We start from the raw sequence: 27,899 nt of genomic DNA on the forward strand, positions 1-27,899 counted from the left end.
GCCCAAAGTCATTGAAAGTCACCATACAAATTAAAAAGATTATTAACAAATATAACATTTCAGTAATTCCAGCTAGCTGCCGGTGAATTATTTTCCTGATATCAAAATAATATCAATTTGCCATTTCATACCAAGCAGACTGTCATTACACTGCTGTTAATTAGTAAAATTAACTACAAATGAGGACACGTGTCATTAAAATATGTTGTTTACACTGAAATGCAACTCCTAGGCAGATATTTTTAAAGGTAGATAACATTAATGACAGGAGGAAAAGTTAATATGGAAGTGTACAAAAGTGTATAAAATGTATTCCTTTCTGTTTACATAGTGCATAGTCCTCTAGGTGCCCTTTGAATGGTATTTTAAGATAACTCTGTAAGTCAAAAGCCTACCTTTGACATTCTGCATCACACTGATGGGTGGTTGCTATGCAACCAAGAGTTCAAGTTGTTTGAAAGCGAAAGTAGATCAACTTATTTGGATTGAAGATCAGAAGCAGCTGTCTGCTCCAGAAATTGGTCATGATTCTAAGTTTAAAAAAGTTTAACAATCGGAAAATGAGTTAGAATAACAGACTGTTGAGGCTGAGCAAAGATCTAGGAACAAGATAACCTTTTAATTTGAAGCAAACTACCAAGAGGCCAATATTTGTGATACAGCAGAAATGGGATGAAGGTCTGCTGAGAGCCAGTTATGAAGGCAACAGAGTACACATCTGAAGAGTTTAATGAAGAGATCTGGCTGGAGGGAACTTTTGGCAAACAGACCTGGAAAATGAGTTGCCTCAGAAGCCAAAACTCCAAGGAATAACTGAAGAAAGGAGGGTCGGGAAACGACCTTGTATCGGATTTAGGAGAATTGGAGCTGAGGGAAATCTGGTTAGAGGAAAAAGCCACTTAGAGTTTATTGAGTAGGAAATTGAATTGGACTTTAGCAACAGTAACTGAGTATCTAATTAAGGCTACACTATTTGATGAGTAAAACTTCATCCATTCTGGATTATCATTTAGAAAGACCCCAGGTAGTGGTATCAATCAATTTCTACACCATAGAATTAAGTTAACTACATTATAAGAGTTCAGGAGATTTTGATAGAAGTGATTGGATTACTTGTTTATAGTTGAGATCTGCTAGGGACTTTTTTTAAAAAAACACACACACAACTAAAACAGCCAGACTAAAGCCAGACTTTAGTTCCCCAAACTGTTAAAAATGAGGAACACAAAAGAATGCTAGCATAGGAAAAATAAAATAAAATTTCGCCACAGGAAATATTGGGGGAACATACTTCAGCACAGAAGAATTAGCCATGATTCATTGCAAGATTTGAAGCATAGTTTAACTTTCAAAAATAACAATTTATTATACAATTGCAAAATAACACAATTTATTTTAGTTATTTACCATATGTATACCCTCCACAAATTTACAGTAAATATAGCAAGACAGGTATATAAATTACAAGCATTTTAGTTCCAGAGTTGGAACTAAAATATGTAACATTCTGAAATCTTGAATCCCAAAACATTTTTTTAAAAAATCAAGCTTGGCATTCCATAACTTGTCATGCATTCTTTGGAGACACTCAATTTTTAAGAGTTTCCAAAGGCCAGAACAGTGGGTGACAACCTAATTTCTCAGAGAAGAGGTTTCATACGAGAGATGCTGTTCCTGAGAAGCACTGCCTATGGCCTCTACTTCATAGAAACAAGGAATTGCCAATTTCTCCTGAGACACTTGGGTTGGAGGGTGGCTGGAGGAGAGAGTCTGGCAAGTAACTTGGAGCTATGTAGGAATTTGTAGGTGAGAACCAGCAATTGAACCTGAAAGCTAATAGGAAGCCAGCATAGGGATATGAGCACACATGAAATAGGTTGATGATGAGGTTGCTATATTCCGCCCCAGTCAGGAAAGCTCGCTGAGTAATTTTTCCAGCCATTTTCTTTTTCCAGTCCCTCTTACTTCACAGGGTGGTTATTGTGGGGAAGAAATAAGAGGTGGGAGCATGGTGTTGAACTCCTGAAGGAAAGGCAGGCTATACATCTAATAAACAGACCCTCAAGTTCTCCTATAAGTTTAGTTGAAACTTAAAAAGCTATGTTTGGAAGTTGTAAACATTGTAAAAAAGTTACTCCTTTCTTCCCTCCATCCTTCTTGAATCTTTAATGACAAGTTGAAAGCAAAATAAACACTACTTTATAGTATGTTTCACTGAGTCACTGAAAAGAAAGAAAAACATTTACACTGAGGAAACTTCCCTCTAACCTTGTTCAGACTTTGGAGTAAGTAGAAATTTAACAGATTTCTTTAATGCTCTAGAGAGCAGATTTATGCAAAGCTTTCTGCATTTTCAGTGAGACCCTTGATTCAGATTGATATATGCGAACTCTCAGTCTACATGTCATGTTATAATCTATTTTACAAATTACGTTGTGTTTAAAAAGCAACTTACTCTGCAGTGAGGCTAGTGTTCACGTCTGTAATTATAAACTATATACCAGTGGTTCTCAACCTCAACAACTTTAAGATGGGTGGACTCCAACTCCCAGTTATGCTGGCTGGAGTATTCTGGGAGTTGAAGTCCACCCATTGTTAAAGTTGCTGAGGTTGAGAAACACTGCTAAGTACCTTTTCAAATATCACCTTGATGGTAGGTAATATACTTTTCTCTAAACTGCCATTGCAATTCTGATGTATTACACAGGATTTTAGTTTGGTCTACAAAGACAAGTTATGTCAAGGATTTATCGGGGCCTTTTTAATAGTTGACAGAGAAATAAGGTAGCTCTGAAAATTGTTAAAACGTACAGTGTTATTGAGTAACACACTTAGCTCTATCTCCTCAGCTTTTGCCCTTTCATTATGTATATATTTTCCCCTGATTTTTATTTTTGATTCCTGTTCCAATGCTAGCATTGTTGCCTGCTTTTTCCTGATTTTCAGATAATTATAAAATAGAGTTGCAAATCCTTGTGACCGGAAGAATCTTAACAGACAGAAACATGAGGGAACACATAATGCTGAGTACTCTCCGTTCCTGGGGCCTCTCTATTATTTTCCTAATGTCTTTACTCATCTTGGACACCACCACCACCAAAAAAAAAAAAGTAAATAAAAACTCCTAATTTCCTGCCAATGATGAATGGAAAAATCTATTTTCCCTTTTCAACAACCATTTCCTCAGTCTGTTTTTTCTCAGCCACACATCCAGTAACCACAGGTGTTCTTTTTCCTAACCCCAGCTCTTCTGGAGAATTTGTGACAAGAAATCTGCTATCAATGAAATGGCTCATCACTTTGCATCTCAGCCAGTCAGATTTCCATTTCATCACAGATGCCTGATTGCATTCTGTTTGTGTGGTTCAAAAAAGTTCAAAGAGTGGTTAATACTTCATACAAATGCAAACGCACAAAAAAATATGTTCCTTTCATCTTCTAGTAAGAGATTGTTCTAGAACAGAGATCCCCAACCCCCAGTCCGTGAACTGGCACCGGGCCGCGGCATGCCAGAAACTGAGCTGCGCAAACAGGATACAGGCAGCACACGAAATGACACCCACCCGGGTCCACAGAAAAACCTCTCTCCATGGAACCGGTCCCCGATGCCCAAAACATTGGGGGCCACTGTTCTAGATAGTACAAGAATCTGTTTGCAAGACAGAGGAAAACGGTTCACACATTTCTCTGGCTATTGGCACATCAACAAAGTAATTTAATTCTCTCTGTGGATTCGCCTTTAAGAGGCTTTGAAAGCTATCTAGCTAATCTTTTCTAACCTAATCTAATCTAATCTAGGATGGAAATTAGGCCACTCCATAAATAGCAAACACCTGCATAAAGAAATACTGCAATGATTTCCTCAATTATACGAAAAGGGAAATTTTGGCCATATTCAATGATAAGAAGGAAGAAGAAGATGAATAATTGGGAAAGGGATACTCAATCACCAGGAAGAGGATACAGCCCATCATACCAATTTTGGCAGAGTAATGCAGTTGACAACTACAGATCTTCTGTTTCTGAGAGATTGCTCAAATTCAGGTTGGAATGTATGTAGAGATGAGACTTCAGATGTCTACGAAATTATCTCCTTATGTAAATTCCACTCAGCACAGCAAGTATAATAACCCCTTCACATTTCTTATTCTCAAAATTTGTAATAAATATAATAAACATGACTTTGAACCAGATGGGGAGGATTTTCAGTGCAAACAAATAGTGGGCCAATCAAAACATGTACTGATTAAGTAATGCTCTGAAATTGTTTTTTATTCAAAAGTAAATCACTTACATAAATGTGCTTTTTAAAACTATACATGACTTGTATAGGGTTTCCTGCCTGAGCAGGGAATTGGACTAGAAGACCGGGAGGCTAAAACCTACAATGAACGATTGCAGGAACTGGCCATGGCTAGTCTAGTGAAGAGAAGGACTAGGGGAGACATGATAGCAGTGTTCCAATATTTGATGGGCTACCACAGAGACGAGCGAGTCAAGCTATTTTCCAAAGCACCTGAAGGCCAGACAAGGAATAATGGATGGAAACTGAACAAGGAGATTCAACCTGGAAATAAGGAGAATTTTTCTGACACTGACAGCAATTGACCAGTGGAATAGCTTGCCTTCAGGAGTTGTGGGAGCTTCATCACTGGAAGCTTTCAAGAAGAGACTGGACTGCCATCTGTCAGAAATTGTATAGGGTCTGCTTGCGTGGGGGGTTGGACTAGATGACCTGCAAGGTCCCTTCCAACTCTGTTAATTTGCTATTCTGCTATTCTTGGTATGTAGCTGTTTGAAAACCTGAACTTCTACACCCAGTATTACAACCAGATGTTTAGCATGGTTCTACAGAGCACTCAGTCTTTGTCAAAGAGCAACTAGTATTTATTATTCCTGGGGGGAAAGAAAGAGACTGTAAATGGAAATACACCTCAAAGAGGGTTATTACCAAGAGCTAAAATAGTTTAAGCCACCTTCTGTGCTAATAATGCCTCATAGCGATCAGAATTGGCTTTCAAATGGATAGCTATTTGCCAGTACTGAAGTAGTACTGAATTAAAGAGCATTACAGAGTGGGGCAATCCTTTCCTCTTTAACATTAGTTAAGAAGTCATGGAAAACCATGGAAAAATCACAGAATAAATGAAAAGTAATAATTTTGAACGCCCAGCAAAATTACATAAATTGTGCGATATAAGCTTCATTTGGAAGTACCAAAAGTTACTTTGAAAGAATAGATCATTGTGCCACATTTCTCCAGGACTCTTGGAGTGTATCCAGAATAGAGTTTCTCCTACAAATGTTGCTGATAGTCTCTTTACACTATAAGCAGATAACACTGGCAGATTATTCAAGTACAAAATATGTGTAAATAGACCTGTCTGGACATGTACATCCAGAACGCACACTTTCCTGTAACTGTCTCCAATAGCCATCTAATTAATCACCTGTGAACAAATGTAATCCTGCCCAATCTCCTAAACTATAATTAGGGTATTCAAAGAGATGATTGTATTCTTTCTCCCTTCCGTTTGCATACAAATTTCACTTTTCCTGTAATGTTGTATCTGCACTACAATACAAGACGCAAGCTATCTCACTTAGTATGTCACGTAGCAAAATTATGCATTATAATTTGGAACTATGATCACTGACAGCATCAAAGTAGGCAAAACCTTGAGATCTGAAAATGAAATGAAAAGCAGGGAATCATTTACAAAGAGACAAGCTTTACAATCCACTGGGTTGACCCCACATTCCTTAAGATGGTTAGAAAATAGTCTTACAGTTGCCCTGTTTCTTAATGTTCACAGTTGCAACATCTATACTGTCAAGACCAGTGTCGGTTAAGCCTTTCTGCCCAGCCCTGACTATGCCCTCTTCTTTGAACTGGATGTTCCAGTCTAATCTTAGGAAGAAGGTGAGGCTGGGAGGTTTGCACAGTTGATACAATCCTGTGCTAGAGCTTTCATGATTTTCTCCTGCACAAAACCACGGCTTCAGTTTGTGCTAGATTGTTCCTCATCTCTGCTGAGCTAGATTTCGTGAGCAGTCCTGAAGAAAAGACCAGAAACTAGTCTTCTGAGTCATATACTAATGCGCAATTTTAAAAGCTACTATATAACTTTTTACATGAGCCATGAACCCAGTATCAGGAAGAAACTAGACGAGCAATAGCATATTTTTCTGTGATACACAATCTTGCACCATCCCTGAGGTCAGATCGAGAGAATGGACGGCAATGTAAACACCAACTTTTTAATGATCTGTCACAATATTCTGCCCAGAATTGCTTTGGATGATTTTATTTTTATTTATTTATTTATTTGGAAATTTATATTGCTGCCTATTCACATGTAAAACCATATAAAACCAATAAAACTAATAAAAGAGAGAATAAATTAATAAAGTAATATAATAACCCTCCCATCCCCGCCCTGGTGATAACAATGATGAGATGGGTGGCATATAAATTTAATGAATAAAGTAAACTAAAATATCCTGTTCCAAAAATTGAAAATAATTAAAATATTTACTAATAATACTATAATTGACAATGTCTGAATTTGCTTGGAGCAGCATGACCTGCTTGTGACCCACCAAAGTTTGTGTAGAACCTATTATCCATATATTACAGGCTATATTGGTTTCTTGATCATTCAAAGGTGGCTAGTTTAAAACTAGAGGTGTGTCTAGCATATTTTGGCAAGGCGGAAAAAGCCTGAGGAAATACTGTAGGAATAATGCAACTAAGTCAAATGAAGTAGGATCTGACAGAAGAAGCCCAACGTATTAATTATCCTGTAGATGCTTCTGTCATCCAGTTCTCATGTACAATTCTGCTGTCTTTTCTCTGACAACTCCAGAATCCCTGTTGAAAATTGTCCTCTCTCCTCTATAAGGCAGCTCCTTCTCCTGAAATAGCATTTTCTCTTTGCCCACCAAGCCATCGTGCCTGACTCATTCTATTCCGTGTCTTCTCTGCCAAAGAATGAACTCACTTAAACTCTGCAGCTTCCTGGCTTTCTTCTCCTCACCTTACAAAGTAGCTTGGATGTATATCATGGGACACCCTGAGTCTATATACCGCAATGTTAATGTTGGCAAACTGGTGAATTACCAACATTGGCAATGTTGGTGAATGGAAAGTTGCTCTCATCACTTACCTCACCTCTCATAAGCTCTGCACTCCGAAGACTCACAACTATTTTGGCATACATTTCCTGGACTAGAATCCACAGGATTGTATTTAGGGAGCTTGATATGTATCTAATATTGCACAATTAAGAATGACAGGAAACCACCACTAGAAAGTTCAGAATCGGTAACTGAAATCACTTAAGCAAACAGGCACACTTATGCTTTATTCTGATCTAAATAAATTTCCTTTCCTTTCCTTTCCTTTCCTTTCCTTTCCTTTCCTTTCCTTTCCTTTCCTTTCCTTTCCTTTCCTTTCCTTTCCTTTCCCTTCCCTTCCCTTCCCTTCCCTTCCTTCCTTTATTCTTTAATATGTTTATTTTTTATAATCTGGTACTCGTTCATTGGTTGAAAGAATGAAATAGGAGGAGGAGACATCATCGTAGAGCTAAGTAGTGGAAGTCCTAAAGATGCTTTTTCAAAAGGCAACTGGACTTTGTTTTGTGGCGGAAACTTCATTACAGGGTGAAATTCAAAATTTTTCCCTACCGGTTCTGTGGCCATGGCGTGGTGGGCGTGGCAGGGGAAGAATACTGCAAAATCACCATTCCCTCCCCACTCCTGGCGGAAGGGTATTGCAAAATCTCCATTCCCATCCCACTCTGGGGCCAGCCAGAGGTGGTATTTGCCAGTTCTCCGAACTATTCAAAATTTCTGCTACCGGTTCTTCAGAACCTGTTAAAACCTGCTGGATTTCACCCCTGCTTCATTTCCATTTTGTTTAATACTTAGCAGAAAACCCACAGGACTTTAGGGCATTCATTATGAAAAATCAAACGGCAATATCAAACGGCCCCTCCTGCGTGAGCTGCACTGGCTTCCGGGTGCAATTCAAGGTGTTGGTTACCACCTTTAAAGCGCTCCATGGCATTGGACCTGGGTACTTTCGAGACCGTCTTCTGCCACCAGTAGCCTCCCACCGGCCAGTCCGCTCCCACAGAGAGGCTCCTCAGGGTGCCATTGGCCAAATTATGTCAGCTGGCGACACCCAGGGGGAGGGCCTTCTCTGTGGGAGCCCCTGCCCTTTGGAATGAATTGCCCCCAGAAATGCGTAAGATCTCCGATCTCCGTGTATTTCGCTGTGCCCTCAAAACCTTGTTGTTCCACCAGGCTGGGCTATCATTGCAAAGATTTTAATTGGTTTTAAATATGGGATTTTAAATTTGGGAGTTTTATAATTGAGCCAATTATTTAATAATTTTAATTATTTTTAAATTTTGTCTGTCTTTGTGCTTTTAATCAGGCTGTACACCGCCCTGAGTCCTTCGGGAGAAGGGCGGTATAGAAATTAAAAAATAAATAAATAAATAAATAAATAAATAAATAAATAAATAAATAAATAAATAAATAAATATTGTCTCTAATCACACAGCAAGAGTCTTATATCAAGTTCAACTGTTTACATCACCCACTGCAGTAGTCGGTCAGGACTGGCACTGATTCCCCAATGTCTCAGATAGAAAGAGACCTCATCACTTGATGCCTAATCCTACCTAGCTAGAAATGCTAAGACTTGGACAGGGATATCTGAACTACAGTCTCAAAACCTAGTTAAATGGCCACATCAAAATTAAACATCATCGGTACAATACTAATGATGACTTTTCTTTCATTGTGGACCATGGCACAGTTTTAGCACAACAGATAAACTTGCGATTTAAAATACAGCTGAAATAAAGGGGGAAAGTAAAGAAGGGGACATTTCTTCTGTCTTCTTTCGGTGTTCCCCCCTCCCCGCCAAGTTGGGAAGGAATTTTGCAGAAATAGATCTCCATAACAACCTATAAACAGGGTGGGCAATGTTGGAAAATGCATCTAGATGTGAAAACATGATACTTTACAATCATCACATCCTTCACCTGGAATGTATATAAGAATATTTTGATTGCCAAGTAGCATGTTGTAATACCGAAACAAACACATGAAAATATATGCTTGATGTCAAAACAATTTTCAAGGATTGGGGAATGGAAACAGTAGCACGTGGAAGTGCCCTCAGAGGCAGCTGCTGAATTATTAACTAACTGTGAAAGGCATTGTCTTAAGAGATGAAATTGTATTGTCAAATTTTAAATACCAACTCACAGCATAGTTATTATTATCTGATGCTACAGCAACACTTCTTGAAATGCATACACAGAACAAATTCATCACCCAACTGGAATGGAAAAGAAAATCATGATGGAATCTGCATTTGCAATTTAACTGATCATCCAAAAGCATATGTGAAAAGAGTTTCAACCCTCTCAGTAACAATTCTACTTGCACATTTAATCAACGCAAAGGTCCTACACAATACATCCCAAAATAAATTAATGTATTGTATAGAAGTTCTTCTGTGGAAATATGTAGAAAAAAGGACATTTGGCCAGTTTAAGTAGCCTTAGTTTCAGATATTTGGGGTACTCTGAGAAGTTCATTCATAGTTTCATAAATCATTTTGACCCTGATCTAATAATAGCAATAGCAATAGCAGTTAGACGTATATACTGCTTCATAGTGCTTTACAGCATTACAGCATACAAATGTCAGCATATTTACAGCATACAAATGTCAGCATATTGCCCCCAACATTCTAGGTCCTCATTTTACCAGCCTCGGAAGGATGGAAGGCTGAGTCAATCTTGAGCTGGTCAGCATCAAACTCCTAGCTGTGGGCAGAGTTAGCCTACAATACGGCATTCTAATCACTGCACCACCACAGCTCATGCTATTACTGTTCCATATTCTTCTCTCCTACGCGTGCTTTGATGCCCAGATTCTGGCTTGCGTAAAATCAGAGTCCCATGTTCAACCTGATATAAAATGTGTTTTAAGGTAATAAACCAGAACAAGCCAGCAACAATCCTAATTTGTTTTTCTGATTAAGCAACATAATAGACCCCAGTATGAATGCAGCTGGCAAGCTTATGCATGTCACTCAATAGCAGCCAAAATCTTTGCACTGCTGCCAGCACATGTTGGAAAGCAGGTATCAGAATATAAAGTGTGCAATAACAGCATTTGCTAATGGATTTATAATCTATGGTGGCCAGAGTACCGATTTGACCTGTTATTTGGCTAAACAAAGCAATATAAGGGCGTGTATAAGCGCACCAGTGTGCCTATCATCCCTGTCCTAATGTTTTCTTTTATTTGTATCCTTTTCATGTATTTATAATTATGTTTACACTTATATCTGTCATAAAATACATGCTTGACGAAAATAAAAATAAAATAAATAAAATATTTTTGCTTTCAATTTAATTCAAATTTGAATTTCAGGAAGCAGTCACACAAACGTTTCTAACCCTTAACAACTGCCCCATGCATCTCATTTGTTCTATCTACAAGCAAAAGTTATACATATTCAAAAACAAAAATGAGATACTTTCATTTCTGGGATTATACAGTTCAGAAAAAGGACTGGCAGAATTTATACTATGTTCAGAATTTACAAACAAAGAATGAATCATATCTGTGTGAGCTCTGGTCTCCATTTCCCAATGGCATAGTCTAAACAATATTTTTTTCTATATTTATTATGTAACTTCAACAGCTCAAAAAACAAACCCAGAAGAGGTTTTTTTTTCAAGATATGTTTCAAAAGAATTACACCAAACCACAAATTATATAAGGTATGCCTCAAAAATATCCAGAAATCAGCATTCTTCCTGATAATTTTAAATTCATTTAATTTCTATTCCACTACATACACACACTGCCAAAAAAAGCTATTTTCAGTAGCTGGGAACTATACATAATCTAACAATATAAGAAAGGGCTTCCTTGGCTTTGTTCTTCCAGGTTATGAATGCTCTTCCCAACTGGAATAATCAAGGCCCAACTGGAGCCAATACTAACTTTATTTTATAGCCAAATTTAGACCTGCCTATTGCCTGAAGACTGGCTTATATTTATTGTAGTTCTGTCATACAAACTTGGGTGATCTCAAACCAAGCTTCAGGATGTACACCAGGTATATAAAACTGTGTCATAGGGATAATGGTCAAGAACTGATTTCCATGGCCACAAAAACTAGGACTAGTAATAACAAGCGTAAGTTGTACATGAACCAGATTTTATTTAAATGTAAGGAAAAATTGTTCATCTAATGAGATCGTCGGTTTGCATCTCTAGAAGCTTTCAATCAATTGCTGCACAGATTTTGCTGTTTATTGCAGAGGGTTGAATTAAATTATCTAATTCAGGAATTATCGGGTTCTATGAAAATTGAATCTGATTAATACCTGGATAGGAAACTATTAGAAAATCCTAGATCTGTGAGCTAAATTGGGAAGTTGAAAAAAACAACCTAGAAAAATCAATGGCAAGTCACTTCCATACAACAGCCAAAGAATACTACATGTAAAGTGTCTATGTTGTTAACAAAGTTGATTAAAGAAATAAAAAAGTGATATTTTATTATTGCTTCATATTAATTACAATAATTTGTACTATGATTTATTCTGATAAGACTGTTTTATTGAAGGCATATATAGCTACAGCAACATGTAGTAGGTAAGAAATTGTTTGTTTGTTTATCCATCCATCCATCCAGTGGTGAAATCCAGTGGTGGTCGTGGCACGGAAGGATGCTGCAAAATCCCCATTCCCTCCCCACTCCTGAGGGAAAGATATTGCAAAATCTACATTCCCACCCCACTCTGGGGCTAGCCAGAGGTGGTATTTGCTGGTTCTCTGAACTACTCAAAATTTCCACTACCGGTTCTCTGAACTGCTCAAAATTTCCGCTCCCGGAACCTGTTCTCTAGAACCTGTCAGAACCTGCTGGATTTCACCCCTGCATCCATCCCATCTTTATTTTTACAAACAACTCAAGGGGATGAACATATCCAACACATTTTTCTCCTCCTATTTTCTTCACAGCAACCCTGTGAGGTGGGTTGGGCTGAGAGATAGTGACTGGCCCAAAGTCACTCAGTTGGCTTTCATGGCTAAGACAGGACTTGGATTCACAGTCTCCTGGTTTCTAGCTTAGTGCCTTAACCACTATGATAGAATAAGATTTGAATTCTCCTGTTCCAGTTTCAGAGATAGTTAATGACACATGGTTTCTTCAGAGATTGTCCACCAAGTACCATTATATAAATTTCCATGATACATTCCTGAGATTGTGTTGGTCCTTTTTTCTGTAATGAAGCCTCTCAAAGAGAAAGAAAAAACGAGAGAGAGGGAAGGAGGGAGGAAGGGAGGATACTGCAAGTATCGTGTGCCACTTGCCAGGGAGGTTCAGGCAATTAACATTCATGTTTAATTCTTGTGTCACGTAGAACAACAGACCTTCCATTGATAATCAGGTGTCAAACAAGTTTTGCACAAAAGTGACACCCATCATTAAAGATTTGAAGTCTTGAAGTACGCAAGAGTGAAGAAAAAACAATTTATATCCAGGCAAGGAAATGCCTGAGTTCTTTGGCTGCAGAAGATTGCCAAGGTTCCTTTGCATTTCAACCGAGAGGGAATTATCCTGAGAATCTAGAGAACCGCTTGCTTGTTTATTTATACATAAGCATTTATTTATTTATACTATTCGTTTATTTATACACGGACTGCCTGAGTCCCAGTGGCTCTGGGATGCTTTTAATTTAAAAAGTTACAAAAGAAAGACAAAAGACAGGAAAGAAAGTGTGAGCAGCCCAAAGACAATACCAAATTAAAAAGGACTCTGTTTGGAAGCTCTACCCTCTCTTCTATGCCGAAGTAGAAAGACCAAAGATTTCATATGATTAGCCTTGGTGGTGCAGCGGACTAAAGTGCTGTTAAGTGCTAGCACTTAGCTGCCAGCTGCCTGCAATTAGTGGAAGTTCGAATCTCACCAGGCTCAAGGTTGACTCAGCCTTCCATCCTTTCGAGGTAGGTAAATTGAGGACCTGGATTGTGGGGGCAATAAACCAACTTTGTATAGAACAACACCGCTTGGGGGGGCCAAAAGCCCTAATAAGCAGGTATACACAAAAAAGTATGCAGGCTATTGCTATAATGCATTGTAAGCCGCCCTGAGTCTACAGAGAAGGGGGCATATAAATTGGACTAATAAATAATAAATAAATTAAGTCACATTTCAATAGGGACTCCGTTTGGCTGTTGTGTCACATTTTCCTTGTGCAATTTCATACTACCACAAGCTCAAGTAACTGCTATGCAAAAAAAAGATCTGAGTTGAGGTGGTTGCGTACAAAGCATCTTGCCACTAGGAGATGCTGTGTCACAGAGATCTGGCAACAGTAAATCAAATACCTGGCAAAAGATCAACAAAGAAATAATATACTGAATATTAATCTTCCACAAAATAATTCTACATAGCTTAAAAACCAATTATCATTTTATACAGTGGAAAATGATCCAGTAGAAAATACATCTACTTATGGATTTCTTTGTCCTATCCATCAGCCTTATACAGCCAATTGCCTAATTGACCTGGGCAACCTAAGAATTCCATACAGGTGAGTGCACAGAATTCTGTGAGGGCGAATGGGCAGGTAGCTGGATAAAGAACAAGTCTCTCCATTCTCTTTCCATTTGTTGGCTTCATCCCCAGCGTGGTTGAGAAAGAAGGGAAAAATCTTTTACTAAAGATCCACCCTTTTTTTCAAAACCTCATGATGGGAACTATTTTTAGTATCTTATTTATGTTAATATCCCCTACTTCCATAATAGCTGTAGATGAAGGGAATTCCATTCTCTTGCAGCCAGTTCAAAAACATAGAACACTCTTTTCTTAGCAACATTATTTTTAAAATATGCAGAATAATCACTTTTGTGGGCTCTTATATCAAGCAACAATTATTACAGTCTATAATAAACAGAAGAGGGGAAATGTATAACAGTGCAAAGACACAGCTAGACATTATAAACGGAGAGTTGCATATTCTGTGCTAACATTGCGATGATGGCAGAGTTAACATTCAAAGATGTCTTATAAAAGGACCCAGCGCTACAAAGATCCTGACTGAGTGGTAATTTCTTGAGTAAAAACAAAAGGTTCAGAAATGTTGCCCTTGCCTTTTGTGTATTTGTCATAGCCCAAGATATGGTAAAAAAACCATTTAACCCATCCGTTTAATTCTATAGCAAAGGAACAGTCTGGCACACACCTCTACTTATAATCTAGCACAGCTGCTCATTCCCATTTTCCTATTTGGCAGATGCAAGGACTGACAAAGAATACATAATTATCTGTTCTTGTATGGCTGCTACACCCCTTTACCCTGAAATGTTCCCCTTCCCATGTATTCATGTCTTGGATGAGGCACACAATTGAGGTAGCTAAATGACGAAATTCTGGCAACACCCTTTTTGATATTCTTTTTTTTTAATATTTTATTGAATTTTTCCATAATAAAAAGAAAAAAATATACAATCTCTATCTCCTTCAGAGGTACAGTGTTTATACAATTTGGTGAATCATACATTAAATGGAATTCATCCTTAGCAATACCATATTCTATGCAATATAACTCGAATTCGAGTACAAAACAGGTCATATCCTAAAATCATATTTTTATCTTGTTTTTCAACCAATTATACCAGTTTCCCCATACTTCATAATATTTAGATTTCTCCTCATTATTTAACTCACTCGCCTTTTATTATAGTTGCTAAAAAGTGGTGACAATTTCATTCAGGAAATAATAAAAAATAGAGTATAAATCCTAAAATAGATTTTACATAGTTTTAAAAATGAAGTAAACATCAAGATAACAACAACCAGAAAATCCTGACCTTGCTACTCGAGACAGCCCTGGTCTTACATTGTATCCTGTGTTTCAGATCAAGTGATTTTGCAAAAGCACACCCAATTGTTTTAAATAAATAAACAAGCACTATTTTTTTTCTTTTTTTGGTAATTTTATGCTAGGTGAGATGCCTGGCCCTCAACACGATTCCTTATAAATTCAAATTTGGAACTTTGTCTGGCCATCTCAACTCACAGAAGGAACAGAACAAGGAGTACATTAATGTTTGGGGTAATCCTTATCAATATAAACAAAGCATCATTAGCAGTTTTTGCTTCTGCAGAATTGGCTGTGTGCTGACTATTAGTCTGGATGAGTGACATCCAGGATTATTGTTTACGCAGAAGTAGCCATGTGTTGACTATCGTCTGTCTGGATGACATTCAGGATTTTTGCTTTTGCAGCAAGACATGTGCTGACTTTTACTAATCAGTTGTGAAGAAAGGATCTAGAACCTCTTTTTCTGAGTCATTCAGTAGAAGACAATTGTAATAGTTATGTTCTGACACTTAGTTGCACTCACCATGCCCCACAAACTGTACGTAGGAGCAACTAAAAAAGGAAGTAGCCACATAGCTTCAAGGGTACATACTCTTGTGCCATCTTCTGAGGCAAAGAGGATTCCCAAAGATTTACAAATAACTAAAATTGTTCAAATCAATCCCCCCCTCTTATTTGTTACAAGGCATTTGTTTAGGTTTCTAATCCACCAATCTGAACCAGAAGCCCACCAGGCAAGCAGTAAAAAAAGATTTCTCAAACTCCCTGGCAGATCATAATGACAGGATGGACAATCTTTTTTTTTCATTTGTGACTTCCATTCAACTGTTTGTGATGTGCTATTGAAAACACTTTTAAAAAAAACATGGCCAGGAGAGTGGCCAATAACCCACCTCCCCAAAGGAAAGTAAACAAGGATACAGGAAACAGTGTAGCTTGATAGACAGTAAATTAACTTATAGACAATATAGATTAATGTGTAGGATATTTTTCTATATTAATAAATAAAATAATATTCAATGTTATGGGAGTAGTCAGTCAAATCTCCTAAAATGTTCAGAACATTGTATTAATTTTATTAGTATTGCTCATTTTTCCATTACAGTGTTAAACAAGAGAGAAAGAAAGAAAGAAAGAAAGAAAGAAAAAAAGAAAGAAAGAAAGAAAGAAAGAAAGATACCCAAGTACAATACCACGAGGAAAGATACGAGGAGAGATACTTCAAATAGACAACCAAGAAAAAGACAGTAAAAACAGATTAAATCCAAAGTATTTCTGAAGATTAACTCTGCCGTAAAAATTATATAAAATCAGCAAAAATGTAACACGGATGTTTTTCATTTTTCAAATTCTTTTTTCCTAATCTAAAACCCTTTCAAATATAAGTGCTTAACATTTTGGAAAAACTGTTCACAAATGGTTTATCATTGCAGTTCAAGAGCGATGCACATTGACACCAAGACAGCAAAAAAGGATATTAAAATAACAGGATAGAAGGGACCTTGGAGGTCTTCTAGTCTAACCCTTTGCTTAAGCAGGAAACCACACGCCATTTCAGACAAATGGTTGCCGAATCTCTTCTTAAAAACCTCCAGTGTTGGAGCACCCACAACTTCTGAAGACAAGTCGTTCCACTGATTAATTGTTCTAATTGTCAGGAAATTTCTTCTTAGTTCTAGCTTGCTTCTCTCCTTGAATATCTGAGATATCTGAGGAGCTGTCTTGCCCCAGTGGGACTAGTCCGCCCCATTCGCTCCAGCAGAAGGGGCCTATCCTGGACTCCATTTGCTAAGGAACTCTGGCTGGTGGGCTCAAGGAGAAGATCCTTTTCCATGGAATATTTGACCACTGGAATTGAGAACTGTTCCCATCCTTTTGGTCTTTTAGAAGGGTATCAAAATCTGGTTTTGCCACTTGGTTTGGGGGTTCAAGAGGGCCATTCACCCCCATGTTGTCCGTCTCCTTGGTTCTACTTTTTCATATATATACCTCTTTAAAAGTTTAATTGGTTTTATGTTTATCTTTTGACTGTTTATAACTGCCCAGAGTTACCTTATTGGTGCATTTACAGCTTTTTGCAGCATTCCATAGTCACGTGACCATTTTTTTTAACATTTTTGCTGAAAGCCAGCTTTTACTTCCCATTTTCAGCAAAACAAACAATTGGTTCACTTAGCTACTGCTGCAAAAAAATGGTTGGCTGGTCATATGAGCGACCCATTTTATGACGTCATGACTTATGACCATAATTGGGCAGCTCCATTATGTTCGATAAGTCAAGAGCTACTTGTAATGAGAAACACAGAGGTATGATACAGAGGAGGAAAGAACTTGTCATGAAGGAAAAGGTTTAACTGGTGATCCCAGAGGTGCTTTTTCAAGAGGCGACTGGGCTTCCTTGTTTTTCTTTGAAGACATTTTGCTTCTCATCCAAGAAGCTTCTTCAGCTCCGACTGGATAGTGGGGAATGGAGCGTCAGTCAGAGCTGAAGAAACTTCTTGGATGAGAAGCAAAACATCTTCAAAGAAAAACAAGAAAGTCCAGTTGCCTCTTGAAAAAGCACCTCTGGGACAACCATGACCTGGTTGACTGAGAATCTCCAGTTTAGCTGGTGAGATGATATTTTCGCTAAAACAATCCAGTTTTATATGATTTAACAAATGGAAAATTCAGAACCCTCGTAAGGTTGCATAATTTGCCTATTCTATTCTATTCCATTCTATTCCATTCCATTCCATTCCATTCCATTCTTCTACTAAGTTATTATTTCTTCAGTCCCGTCCTGTTCATGTTGTATACCATAACTTCAGTATGTTCATTTTGTCTGAAAAACTTGTCCTTCCTTCAAATCATAGACTGGTTTATTAATCTCTCACTGACAGACTATGTCCCGTTTGACTACATGGATGCAGCTATCAAAAAAGAGACAACAGGCAGAAAACGGGCAAGGGCAGTCAAGTAACAAGTGCGAAATAACATGCTGGAGTCCTAAACCATACCATCTACAGTACTTTGACATTCTGGGAGGGAACCAGTTCTATAGTGCCACCCTCTGGACACCCTTTGAATTTTCACCTGCCTGCCTCCCCTTCAAAGACAGCCTTCTAAGCCATTATCACCCTCTCTCTTTTTCAGTTGAGTAATCCAAAACTTCCTGACAAATTCTTCCCTCAGAAGTTGCTAATGCTGCTCCTTCCTCCCCTTCTCTAAAGGCACTGATCACCCCACCCTGGCATGGTTGGCTCTCTGCTAAAAACCGCAGTCTGGATCAGTCACGCCTCCTTGGCAGATAGGACAGGAAAAGCAGGGGGAGTCATGGGGGAAGCGGGGTGAGCTTTAAATACCAATCCGATGGGCTGGGAGCTGCAGCCTTGAAGTGACAGGAGACGCCTAGACTGCAACAGAGAGAAAGGTGAGGGGAAGGGCCATTCTTTTGCAGCACACCAAATCCTCCCTAGATTCTCTTTCCCATCTCAAGGGGATCCCTCTGTAACCTCCCCACTTTTTGAAATTTCAGCTGATTTCTGTGGTAAAACTCTGAGCATTTCCAGGAAGACTTTCCTCTTCTTTTAGACCCAGCACCCTCTCCTTTACCCATTTTTTTCTGTGACACCCAGGAACCTCTGAAGTTAGAAATGATTGTTCAGCCAGGTTATCACCCCGAGCTCTGCTAAGGCTTTCTTCTTTCAAGTAAATATCCCAGGCTGTGCCGGGTGGTGGTGGAGGGTGTTTCCTGTATGAAGAGGCCACCGTAAATGAATTGAGCAAAATGAAACCAGAGTCTTTCCTCACACTGGGCTCATTCCTTCAATCATCTAACCCTCAATTTAGATCCTGCCCTGCCTGCCCAGCCCATGCCACAAAAGACAAAGAGCTGTGTTCATCCAGGCAGTAAGGAATTCCCCTCCTTGTCCCCAGCTGTATTGTTAAGAGGGAAACGAACAGTTGCCCAAGTTTAGGAGTTTCTACTGGTACTTCATAGTCGATGTTTCTTTTCACACCCCTTCATTTCCTGCCGCTTCTCCTGGAATAACACTTTGTCTCTGTCTCACAGGCTGCGTCTGAGTGACTTCTCTCCTCGCCTCCTCCCTGCAAAATGGATTCTAAAATGTGCAGATTCCTTGTGGTCGGCGTTTTCCTCCTTAGCCTGAAGGCAGATCCAACAGCAGCCTGTTCCTGTGCTCCTAGACATCCTCAGTCTGCCTACTGCAATGCTGATATGGGTGAGTGCCTGGATCATAGACCCAGTAATAAAAATTAAATGGTTCTCTCTCCCGTGTCTTATCTCATTCTCTCAAGTTATCCTTTCTGCTATAGGCCATCAATCTGTTGTCTATCCCTCTCTCATAAATTTCTATGATCTGCTATATACTTTCAAGTTTGTAAAGTCATTTGTGTGTGTGCGGTTCCAAATAAGGAAATATTTTCTCAATAATTAGGTTCTTTAATCTTCAGCCACCCTGAAGAGCACAGTAGATTAAATTGATGTTTTCACATTACAAGAGAAGCTATGCTAACTAATCATTAGTAATAACTTCCTAGGGAGCTGGTGGCATAAACTGCTTGATAGTGGAACAGTTTCCCTTGGAAAGTAGCAAACTCTTCCACTCTCATTCCCCCCCCCCCCCCGTTGTCTAAATCAGGGATCCACAACCTTGGCAACGCTTAATCCTCCAGGCTTAATGTTGCCAAGGTTGGAGACCTCTGGTCTAAATGACTACCTATCAGACAAGTAGTTATTTTCTGCATCAACAAAGGGTTGGACTTGGTGACCCCTCATAGCTCCTGGGGTGAATAAAGTTGTAAAAAAAAAAAGCTGTAAATAGTATCAGGTGGGGAAAAAAAACAACAGATGGGATTGCAATTGGCAAAACTGATGTCTCATCTCCTTCCTCTTACCCAAAACACTTGTGATTTCTAGCAAATGAAAGACAGAACAGGAGCTCTGCTGGATAAACTACCTGTCTGCCACCATCTATTAAAACCAGCATTTTGAGTCTTATAGTATTTAACTAGATGCCTCCAAAAACCCACATGCATCTCTAAGCTTGTTTCCCAGCAACTGGCACTGAAAAACATGCTATCACTGGTCCTGGAAATAATACATAATGATCATGATTTGTAGCCATAATGTTCACATTTATAGGAAGAGGAGGTTGAAGGACTTTTAGAACCGCTATAAATTTATTATTCTGGAATACTACCAAAGAATAAAGGCTGAGAAGATTTCTTACCCATCAACTCCTCAGCCTATTACAACTGAAATAAGATTGCCAGCTTCCCCCACCCCCTCCCTTTCTGGCAGAATTTTTGTAATTTTCCATAGCAATCTAGTATAGATATTATGCTATTCCCCCCACTCCCCACCCCAACATTTAATGTATACCAGAAAACTTTCCTTTGCTGAGATATACAGATCAGGCAGCTGTTAAAGGCAGAGGAGACGGCTCGCAACCTTGCTAAATAAATTGGCAGTCTAAATGGAAATTTGTTTGTGTATCAGGGAATGCTGAGGTTTTATCCATCTTGCATGTTTGTGGAAATATTTAAATATAGGAATTTATTCCTTTTCAAATCTTATTAAGTACTATGCACATACAAATCACAGATGTTTAGAACTGCTCCTATAGGGTGCTCTTAAATACAATCTATGCTGCCTTTCCTTTATTCAAAGGAATCAATCCACATATTCCTGGAAGTTAATTATTGCAATATCTCTTAGTAGAAAATTCAATACCCTCAATTTAAACAAGTTAAGCAAATGGATAAATTTAATCTGTATGTCCAATTCTAATGCACAAAATATTTTCTATTCAATTGTTTTGGCGCCATTTTTAAAAACTTTTGAGATTTTTCAATTTTGTTTTCATTTCGTTTGCAAAATGCCTGGGTTTTATATAACATTCAGGCAAGAATAAGAGAAATAGATGGAAAAAGAACGAGTATAAAGATTCACCTCTGGGTATTGAAATACCTACTCAGTCTGTTTTAATGCCTTTAGCACAAGGATAGGTGATCTCTGGTTCTTTGTATATCTGTCTCTTAATTCATATCCTCCCTCCATAAACTCAAAGCAACACCTATAGTTTTTCCTTCCTCCAATTTATCCAGACAATGACTCTGATGGGGGAGCTGAGATGATATTCAGAATCATGCAGTGAACTTCCAGATGGTCACATTGATAATAAATTAGAACAAACTGATATTAAATTATAACACAAATGTATAGTTTTACTACAGATCAGAGTCAGACTAGATCCCCATACTAATTATTCTGACCAGTTCTGGCTACACTCACACGTTTTGTCATTAGAAAAATATTGTGTGTATGCCCTCAAGTAGTGTCCCATTGCAGCTAAGAATTAGTCATTTAGGAAAGGCATATCAATATCAAAGCATGGTTTCATATGGGTAAAGCTACTCTAAAACAAAACACAGGTTCACAGATGTCCTGAAACAGTAGCCTTTTGACATCCTTACAACTAAACAAGTAAGAGTAACATATGTTGCCAAGTGGTAGAAATGGGAGGAAAACAATATATGGGAATGAATTTATTCAGTTTGCAATTATAACAAACATTTGCTACAGTTTAGCATGATGTTCAAACATAACTTTACATTCTTCAGGTCAGTCCCATTACCTGCCATCTGATTCTTTTAACTAGAGATAACTGAATTTTAAACCTGGGATCTTCTGCATACCAAGCAGGTATTTTATACCTGAGCTCTGCTTCCTCCCAAACATAAACTAACAATATAGCACTATACCAGTTCACGGTTTTCTGATTCTGAATTCACAACACAGTGTAGTTAGCATAACACACATAAACATAGTGAGCCACAGTTTAGAGGAGTTGAGAGAAGAGAAAGAAAGGAAACCCACAATTTTGCTCCTCCACATTCTTGTAGAACTAGATAGAAAATTTCACAGAAAGTAACTTCGGGAAAGGCATGGGTTGAGGGATAGATAGATTACTTCTCCTTTCCTGTAATTTTCTTTGGACTAATGACAATTCGCCCATGGCTTTATTACTATACACTCAGCAACAGATAACTGAAAGTTCAAATTAACTTAACTGAAAGATACTGTTGTGGAAAAGATGTTTGTGGCTATGTTGTTAGAGCTGAGATACATATAAACGTGTTTTCATCTATTTAATGTCCTTTGTTACCAATTACTGAAGTGGTATTTGTGTACTAGCTCTTTGAGTGGTCTGCAGGGAAGAGTTCAGATTGGCTTTTCATTCTGAAATCAAATCCTTCAGCGTCATATACCATCTCCACACAAATTTAGGATATAGTACTCAAAACCTATTTTGGGGAGGTGGTGAGGAAAAAAGACAGAGACATCTTTCCCATCCTTTCTGAGAACAACTTTATGGTCACAGAATAATTCTCAATGGTCCAAAAAAATAGCTAATAATGTAACTCCAGATTCACTGTATGAGAATCTGTATAGTGGATACCTCTAAATCCTGAAAAAAATCCAGAGATTTCTTAATAAGAGACCCTTGCCTGCTCTCTACAATCATTTCAAAATTACCCAAAATAAAAAGCTGGAGGAAAACCACTAACCCTACCCAGGCATTGTGTATCATTTTATATCAGGATTCAGGGATATCAGGCAGAAATTGAACTTTAAGGCTTTCAAGATGACTAAATGGAGCCAGGAGTTGTATCTGAGGAATGTAAAGGCTCACAAACAATCCTTCAGCTAAAACCAAAGAAATAACTAATAGTTAATGATAGAATCGAGGAAAATAAGATGTTACCTGCCATCTCTTTTTTGTAGTGATCAGAGGCAAATTTGTGAGTGTCAGCAAGCAGCATGTGAACGTTTCTGTGGGAGAACCTGTGTGGTGGATACGCCATGAAATTAAAACAACCAAGGTAAGCACTTCCTCTTAATTATGGTATTTGATAAGTATTTCCTTTTCTTTCTGCAACCTCACTACAAAACTGAAGTAACCTACTCTGACAGATTGTGACTGGTCTAAAATTACCACATGAGTTTCCATGGTTGAAAGAAACCAAGAGACCCATTAATAGCTTCCCCCAAACAGAAGATGCTTTTTATAACGCCTTGTCCAAAAGTTCAAAGACACAAATATTTTTGTAAAATAATATGAAACAAAATTCACTGAGTATCTTTATCTGAAACTCCTCGTTTTTCATTATAAATTTCATGGATTCTGATTATTGTATTGCTATCTCATTCCTCCATAATTGCTTAAGTCTAAAAAAAAAATGGCGGTATCCAATTAAAGTTACTCAAGCATGCCTTTAGTCTTCACATACTTTAAGAAAATGAGAAACTGGTTGATAACTATTGGTTCAATCAACTTATACTGAAACTGTGATTTGAACTGTAACCTAGAATAGCTGATACTGTACAATGTAAGTCTTCTGATAGGCCTAGGAAAACCTCGCATCAAGTAGCAGCCTTGACTTTCCATTTTTCCTCATGGTAGCCACTTCCTGGTCTGAATAATTCTCCCTCTTTCCTCCATTCCTGTATACATTCCTGTTTTTCTCTTTCTCCAGGTATACAAGGGCCCAGAAGAGATGCAAGATGTCCGCTTTCTCTACACTCCGGCTATGGAAAGCCTCTGTGGCTATGAACACAAGGGCCCACTCAAAGGGGAAGAATATGTCATTGCAGGTACAGAATGATCCCTAAGACCAGGAACAACTGAAAACAAATTCAGACATTTTTATTTTTTATCTTTGCATATCTTTGCCACTATAACATTATCATACATTTTTGAGGGTTAACACATACAGTCAAGATCAGTAACCTAGCATAGGCAGGAACCAAATACACACATGAATCCCACTGGTAATAGTCACAAGGTTCCAAAATTTCTTTAATAATATTAATAAGTGAAATATCATTAAGTTTGCCAAATCTCATAAGATTTTGGTATTTCCAGCTTAAATCTTATGAAATCTCAAGCAAGAACAGCAAGAAGCTAACAAGATTGTGATAACAACAAACTTTTGTGAGATTTGATACTCTTCCAAGATTTTTAAACTACCTAAAAGCTGGTTTTTAAAAATATATGTTTATATTTATGTTTGTGCCAGGGACTATGGCATGGTATACACCTTCATGGGCCCTAGTTTGACAATCAGTAAAATATCCCATAGCTAAAGAATTTGGAGTTTTGTTTTGTATGCTTAATAAAAAACAGATGTGAGCATGATGAGAAATGCCTCAAAACAAGGCTATAAACATTCTTATGAAGAACATAAATAATGGGAGGAAAAACTGAAGGAATCTGTCATACCTAGCATAAAAGGAAGAGGAGGGAATTGTGAATCACACAATTATTTCACAGAGAGAAATAATTTAAAACTACTGTGTCTGAAAGACCCAACTATTCACAGTTGGTTTCAGTTTTAGTAGTACCTAATGTTTGCCAAACTTTTGAAACTGTAATTCAATGGCAAAACAACATTTCATAGAGAACCGGAAAAGACTTTTGTCTAAAAAAATTTGCCATTTCACAGTGCATATCAGACTTCATTTAATTGAAAAAGAGATGTCATATTGTCTCAAATTTATTATATTAGCAATTTTAAACTGATAAGATGAAGCACAACATGTCTCCAAGACAGAGAACATAATAGGAAGTCCACAGCTCCTTGTAAAATTTAGCCCTTTTCTTAGTCCTGCCCATCATATTGATTTTGCTGGCATTCTTTATATTATGGACTGTTTTCATCCATATCATTTATTTAAAATATCTGTCATATAATCTCACTCTAATCTAGGCAATCACCTCAAGAAAATGTATTTTGGTTGCAACTATAAGTATGAAGCTACGTATTAGAGAGTTACTCCCAAAAGAAAAACAATCACCTCTTACATTTAGAAAACCAACACGTCATGGAAAAACTAGGCCAGGCCAAAGCTTTTCTCTCTAACATCTACTTTTTGTGTGCAGTGATTTTTTTTCAACCAAGCATTCAAAACTAAGCCCCCACCTGCAGTCTGAAATGACACAGTCCAGGAACAGTTTTACCCCATAGTGAGTGGTTCTGCCAAGGCTGACCTCAAAGCTGCTTATAACAAACAACTCAAACAATATGTTTCTGCTTTCGTGGGAAAAAAAGAAAAGAAAAGCAGAAGTCTGTTGTTTGTTTTGTGGGAAAGAGAAATTTAAATCCAGAATTAATTGCCCAAAATACAGAGCACAAAACTTTTATTACCTATCACAGATGTTTTAACCCCATACTAAATGCACAGAAATATATGTGCACATATGAATAGTATGGGATTTGATTTCACAGTGTGTATCAGATTTTGTTAATTGAAAAAAGATGTTACATTGTCTCAAATTTTGGAAGAAACCTTGTTCTTCCAAAATTCTGGCTTAACAAAAAATCTGCAATACAGATTAGAACTATCTCATTTTTAGGTCATAGCTGTCTGGTCTTTGGTTAAGCCATTGCAGTGACTCCCCTCCTACTTCTACTATCAAGTAACCCATAATGTTAAAGCATCTTTTTTCCCCAATGTTTAGCTAAAATCTAAGCGAATCTTTAGCTTCAATTTTGCCTTTGGCATATTAAAGAATAAAGCCTTAATAAAATATCTGGAATGAGCAGGATAGATACTTTATATAGTAAATAAAATAAATAAATAAAAATGCACCCACCAACTCCAAAACTCCACATGCATTATTCATTCAGGGGACCAAGTTTAAAAAATTTTGGCAAAGAATTTGCCTTACAACGGAAGCTACATTTAATTTCATTATTCAACCCTGCAAGGGAAAAATAGTATGTATAGTGCTCCACTTATGGTGGTGAAGAGGTACAATATTAATATATTTTTAGGATACTCAGCAAGCCAAAGCTTGATTATAAAAGTAAAATCTGCAACTAATGCATCAGATAGAATGTTTATATTCCCTGTTTTAATTTCTCTCTCTCTCTCTCTCTCTCTCTTTCTTGGCCAACAGGGATGATGGATGGCAATCGCGTCATGATCACAGCCTGTTCCTTCATCCAGCCATGGTCTCAGCTTTCTCTTGCGCAGAAAAGAGGCTTGAGTCTTGACTACAGCAAGGGCTGCAACTGCACAGTGAGTATCTGAGTCTAGAAAATAATCGGTCTCGGGGATCTGACAGCAGAAGCAAATGCTTGCAGGCAGATTTGCAGGCTAGCCAAAAAAACATTAGACACATACACAGAGGGTTCTTTCTTGTCCTGAAAGCTGAAATTATAGCTCATTATCCAACTTTTCTCTGCCTAAAGCCCTCCATTTGGTTAAGGTTACAATTCTGAAAATGGTCATTGGCTATACTAGCTGGGAAATTATGCATATTGAGATCAAAACATCTGGAGGGCATCAGGCTATTAAGGCGATCCATATTTATAGCTTTATCTAGCAATTCATCTAGTCAGGCCACAGAAGCAATCCATGTAGAATAGATGATGGTACATAGAATTCCATAGATTTCCATGCACATAAATAAGCTGGAAGATAAGAGACCAATCTCCTCCAAAATTTTTGTTTTCCGTGCTTGCTCCAGAGGAAGGCGACTCACCACAACTCTCATTCAAATCTTGATAGAAATTTTTTTAAAAAAACTAACCTACAAAAGGATTAATATCCTGAATTTCCATTCTGGATTCAAAGGATTTTTCCTTCTTGACAACCAATAAGAAGTGAAAGCTTCTAGCCTCTTGGAAAGCTAGAAGGATAAAGCAGGATAATAGTGGGTGTATTTGCAATTTTAAAAAGGGAGAAGGTAAGATTACAAAGATGCAGCTTGTCATATATAGAATCAGTTGTCCACCCACACAGAGGCACAGGGTAAATGGGAATGAGCAACTCTGCGCTGGTAAATAATGAATTATGAGATTGATAATGGTGAAGCGACTTGGGAAGATGGGGTTAAAGGGTCTTTTGCCTGAGTGTTGGTTGTAAAGGAATATAGATAAGACACAGCCAATGTCATCTGTCCTTCAGTCCTTGCTCAATTCAAAGCATACAGTATATTCTATTAAAATTAGAACAAATTCTCCAATACTGGAGATGTAACAAATGATTTATGTTTGATAAGACATAAATATCCAATTTGCAACAACTTTCGGTTGTTTTTGGCCCCATCATATTTGATTGCTTGTCCTAGATTACAGCAAAGTAGAACTAAGAAATTAAGAGATGCAGTAAAGGAGTATTATATGATATTCAAGGGAACATCTCCCTCACACTGACCTTATGTTCTTCTGCCATTCTTTCAACAGGTCATGCCCTGCCTTTCCATGCCATGTTTCATCTCTTCTGACAACCAGTGCCTATGGACAGATGGGATCATGTCCCGGATATGGGATAGTCTTCAGGCCAAGCGCTTGGCATGCCTGCCACGATCTGAGGGCTCTAACTTCTGCACCTGGCAATCCCTGAGTTCCCAAGGACCTGGGTCCCTTCGCAAGTCTCGCCTCATGAGGCAGTAAACATCTCATGGACTCTGGAGTGGTACTCCTCTCCCTGACAATCCCTCCGTTTCTGTCTGAATTGTCTCTTTTTAAATAAATGCCAATTCCAACAATTAAGTTTGCTCAAGTTCTGTACTGGTTCTGGTAAGACTGTAGCAATAGCCTTTACAGTAGCACACAGTGGTTCCTCTAAGGCAGAGGTCTTCAAACTTGGCAGTTTTAAGACTTGTGGCTTCAACTTAAAGCATAGTTGGCTAGAGAATTCTGGGAGCTGAAGTCCACAAGTCTTAAAGCTGCCAAGTTTGGGGACCCCTGCTCTAAGGAAAACCCAAGGGAACACTTTTAGATGGTTTTTTAAAAAAATAATATTTATTATATTTCCAAAGATTAAAATACACAGTACAAAAAGAAACATAATACACAAAAAAAGCAAGAAACACACACACAAAAAAAACAAAAAATATAAACAACCAAAAACAAACATATCAAAATTTCAATACTAATAAC

At 37.9% G+C, this 27,899-nt stretch overlaps 2 protein-coding genes across 4 annotated transcripts in view; one reads left to right on the forward strand and one right to left on the reverse strand.

The window, feature by feature from the left end:
- SYN1 (synapsin I) overlaps nt 1-27,899 on the reverse strand; it is a 99,533-nt gene that overhangs the window by 27,502 nt on the left and 44,132 nt on the right. The gene's annotated exons all lie outside the window — the stretch shown is intronic.
- TIMP1 (TIMP metallopeptidase inhibitor 1) lies at nt 18,213-27,505 on the forward strand. 2 transcript variants are annotated; one of them, XM_034433976.3, is made up of 6 exons: nt 18,213-18,351; nt 18,994-19,162; nt 22,732-22,829; nt 23,484-23,601; nt 25,910-26,031; nt 27,201-27,505. In XM_034433976.3, exons 2-6 carry the CDS (start codon nt 19,036-19,038, stop codon nt 27,408-27,410), a joined length of 675 nt encoding a protein of 224 aa, XP_034289867.2. In that variant the 5' UTR covers nt 18,213-18,351; nt 18,994-19,035; the 3' UTR covers nt 27,411-27,505. The 2 variants fall into 2 exon arrangements, with proteins under 2 accessions (XP_034289867.2, XP_034289868.2); XM_034433977.3 differs by lacking the exon at nt 18,213-18,351 and adding an exon at nt 18,799-18,910.

The sequence above is a fragment of the Pantherophis guttatus genome, chromosome 2, assembly GCF_059756535.1.
Source record: "Pantherophis guttatus breed Tessera chromosome 2, ASM5975653v1, whole genome shotgun sequence".
Classification (NCBI taxonomy): domain Eukaryota; kingdom Metazoa; phylum Chordata; class Lepidosauria; order Squamata; family Colubridae; genus Pantherophis; species Pantherophis guttatus.

Excerpts from the sequence above, each read along its gene's own strand:
- TIMP1 (XM_034433976.3), top strand. The coding sequence starts at position 19,036 with ATGGATTCTAAAATGTGCAGATTCCTTGTGGTCGGCGTTTTCCTCCTT. Across the intron at positions 19,163-22,731 it reads CTACTGCAATGCTGATATGG|TGATCAGAGGCAAATTTGTG; the intron begins GTGAGTGCCTGG and ends TCTTTTTTGTAG. Across the intron at positions 23,602-25,909 it reads GGAAGAATATGTCATTGCAG|GGATGATGGATGGCAATCGC; the intron begins GTACAGAATGAT and ends CTTGGCCAACAG.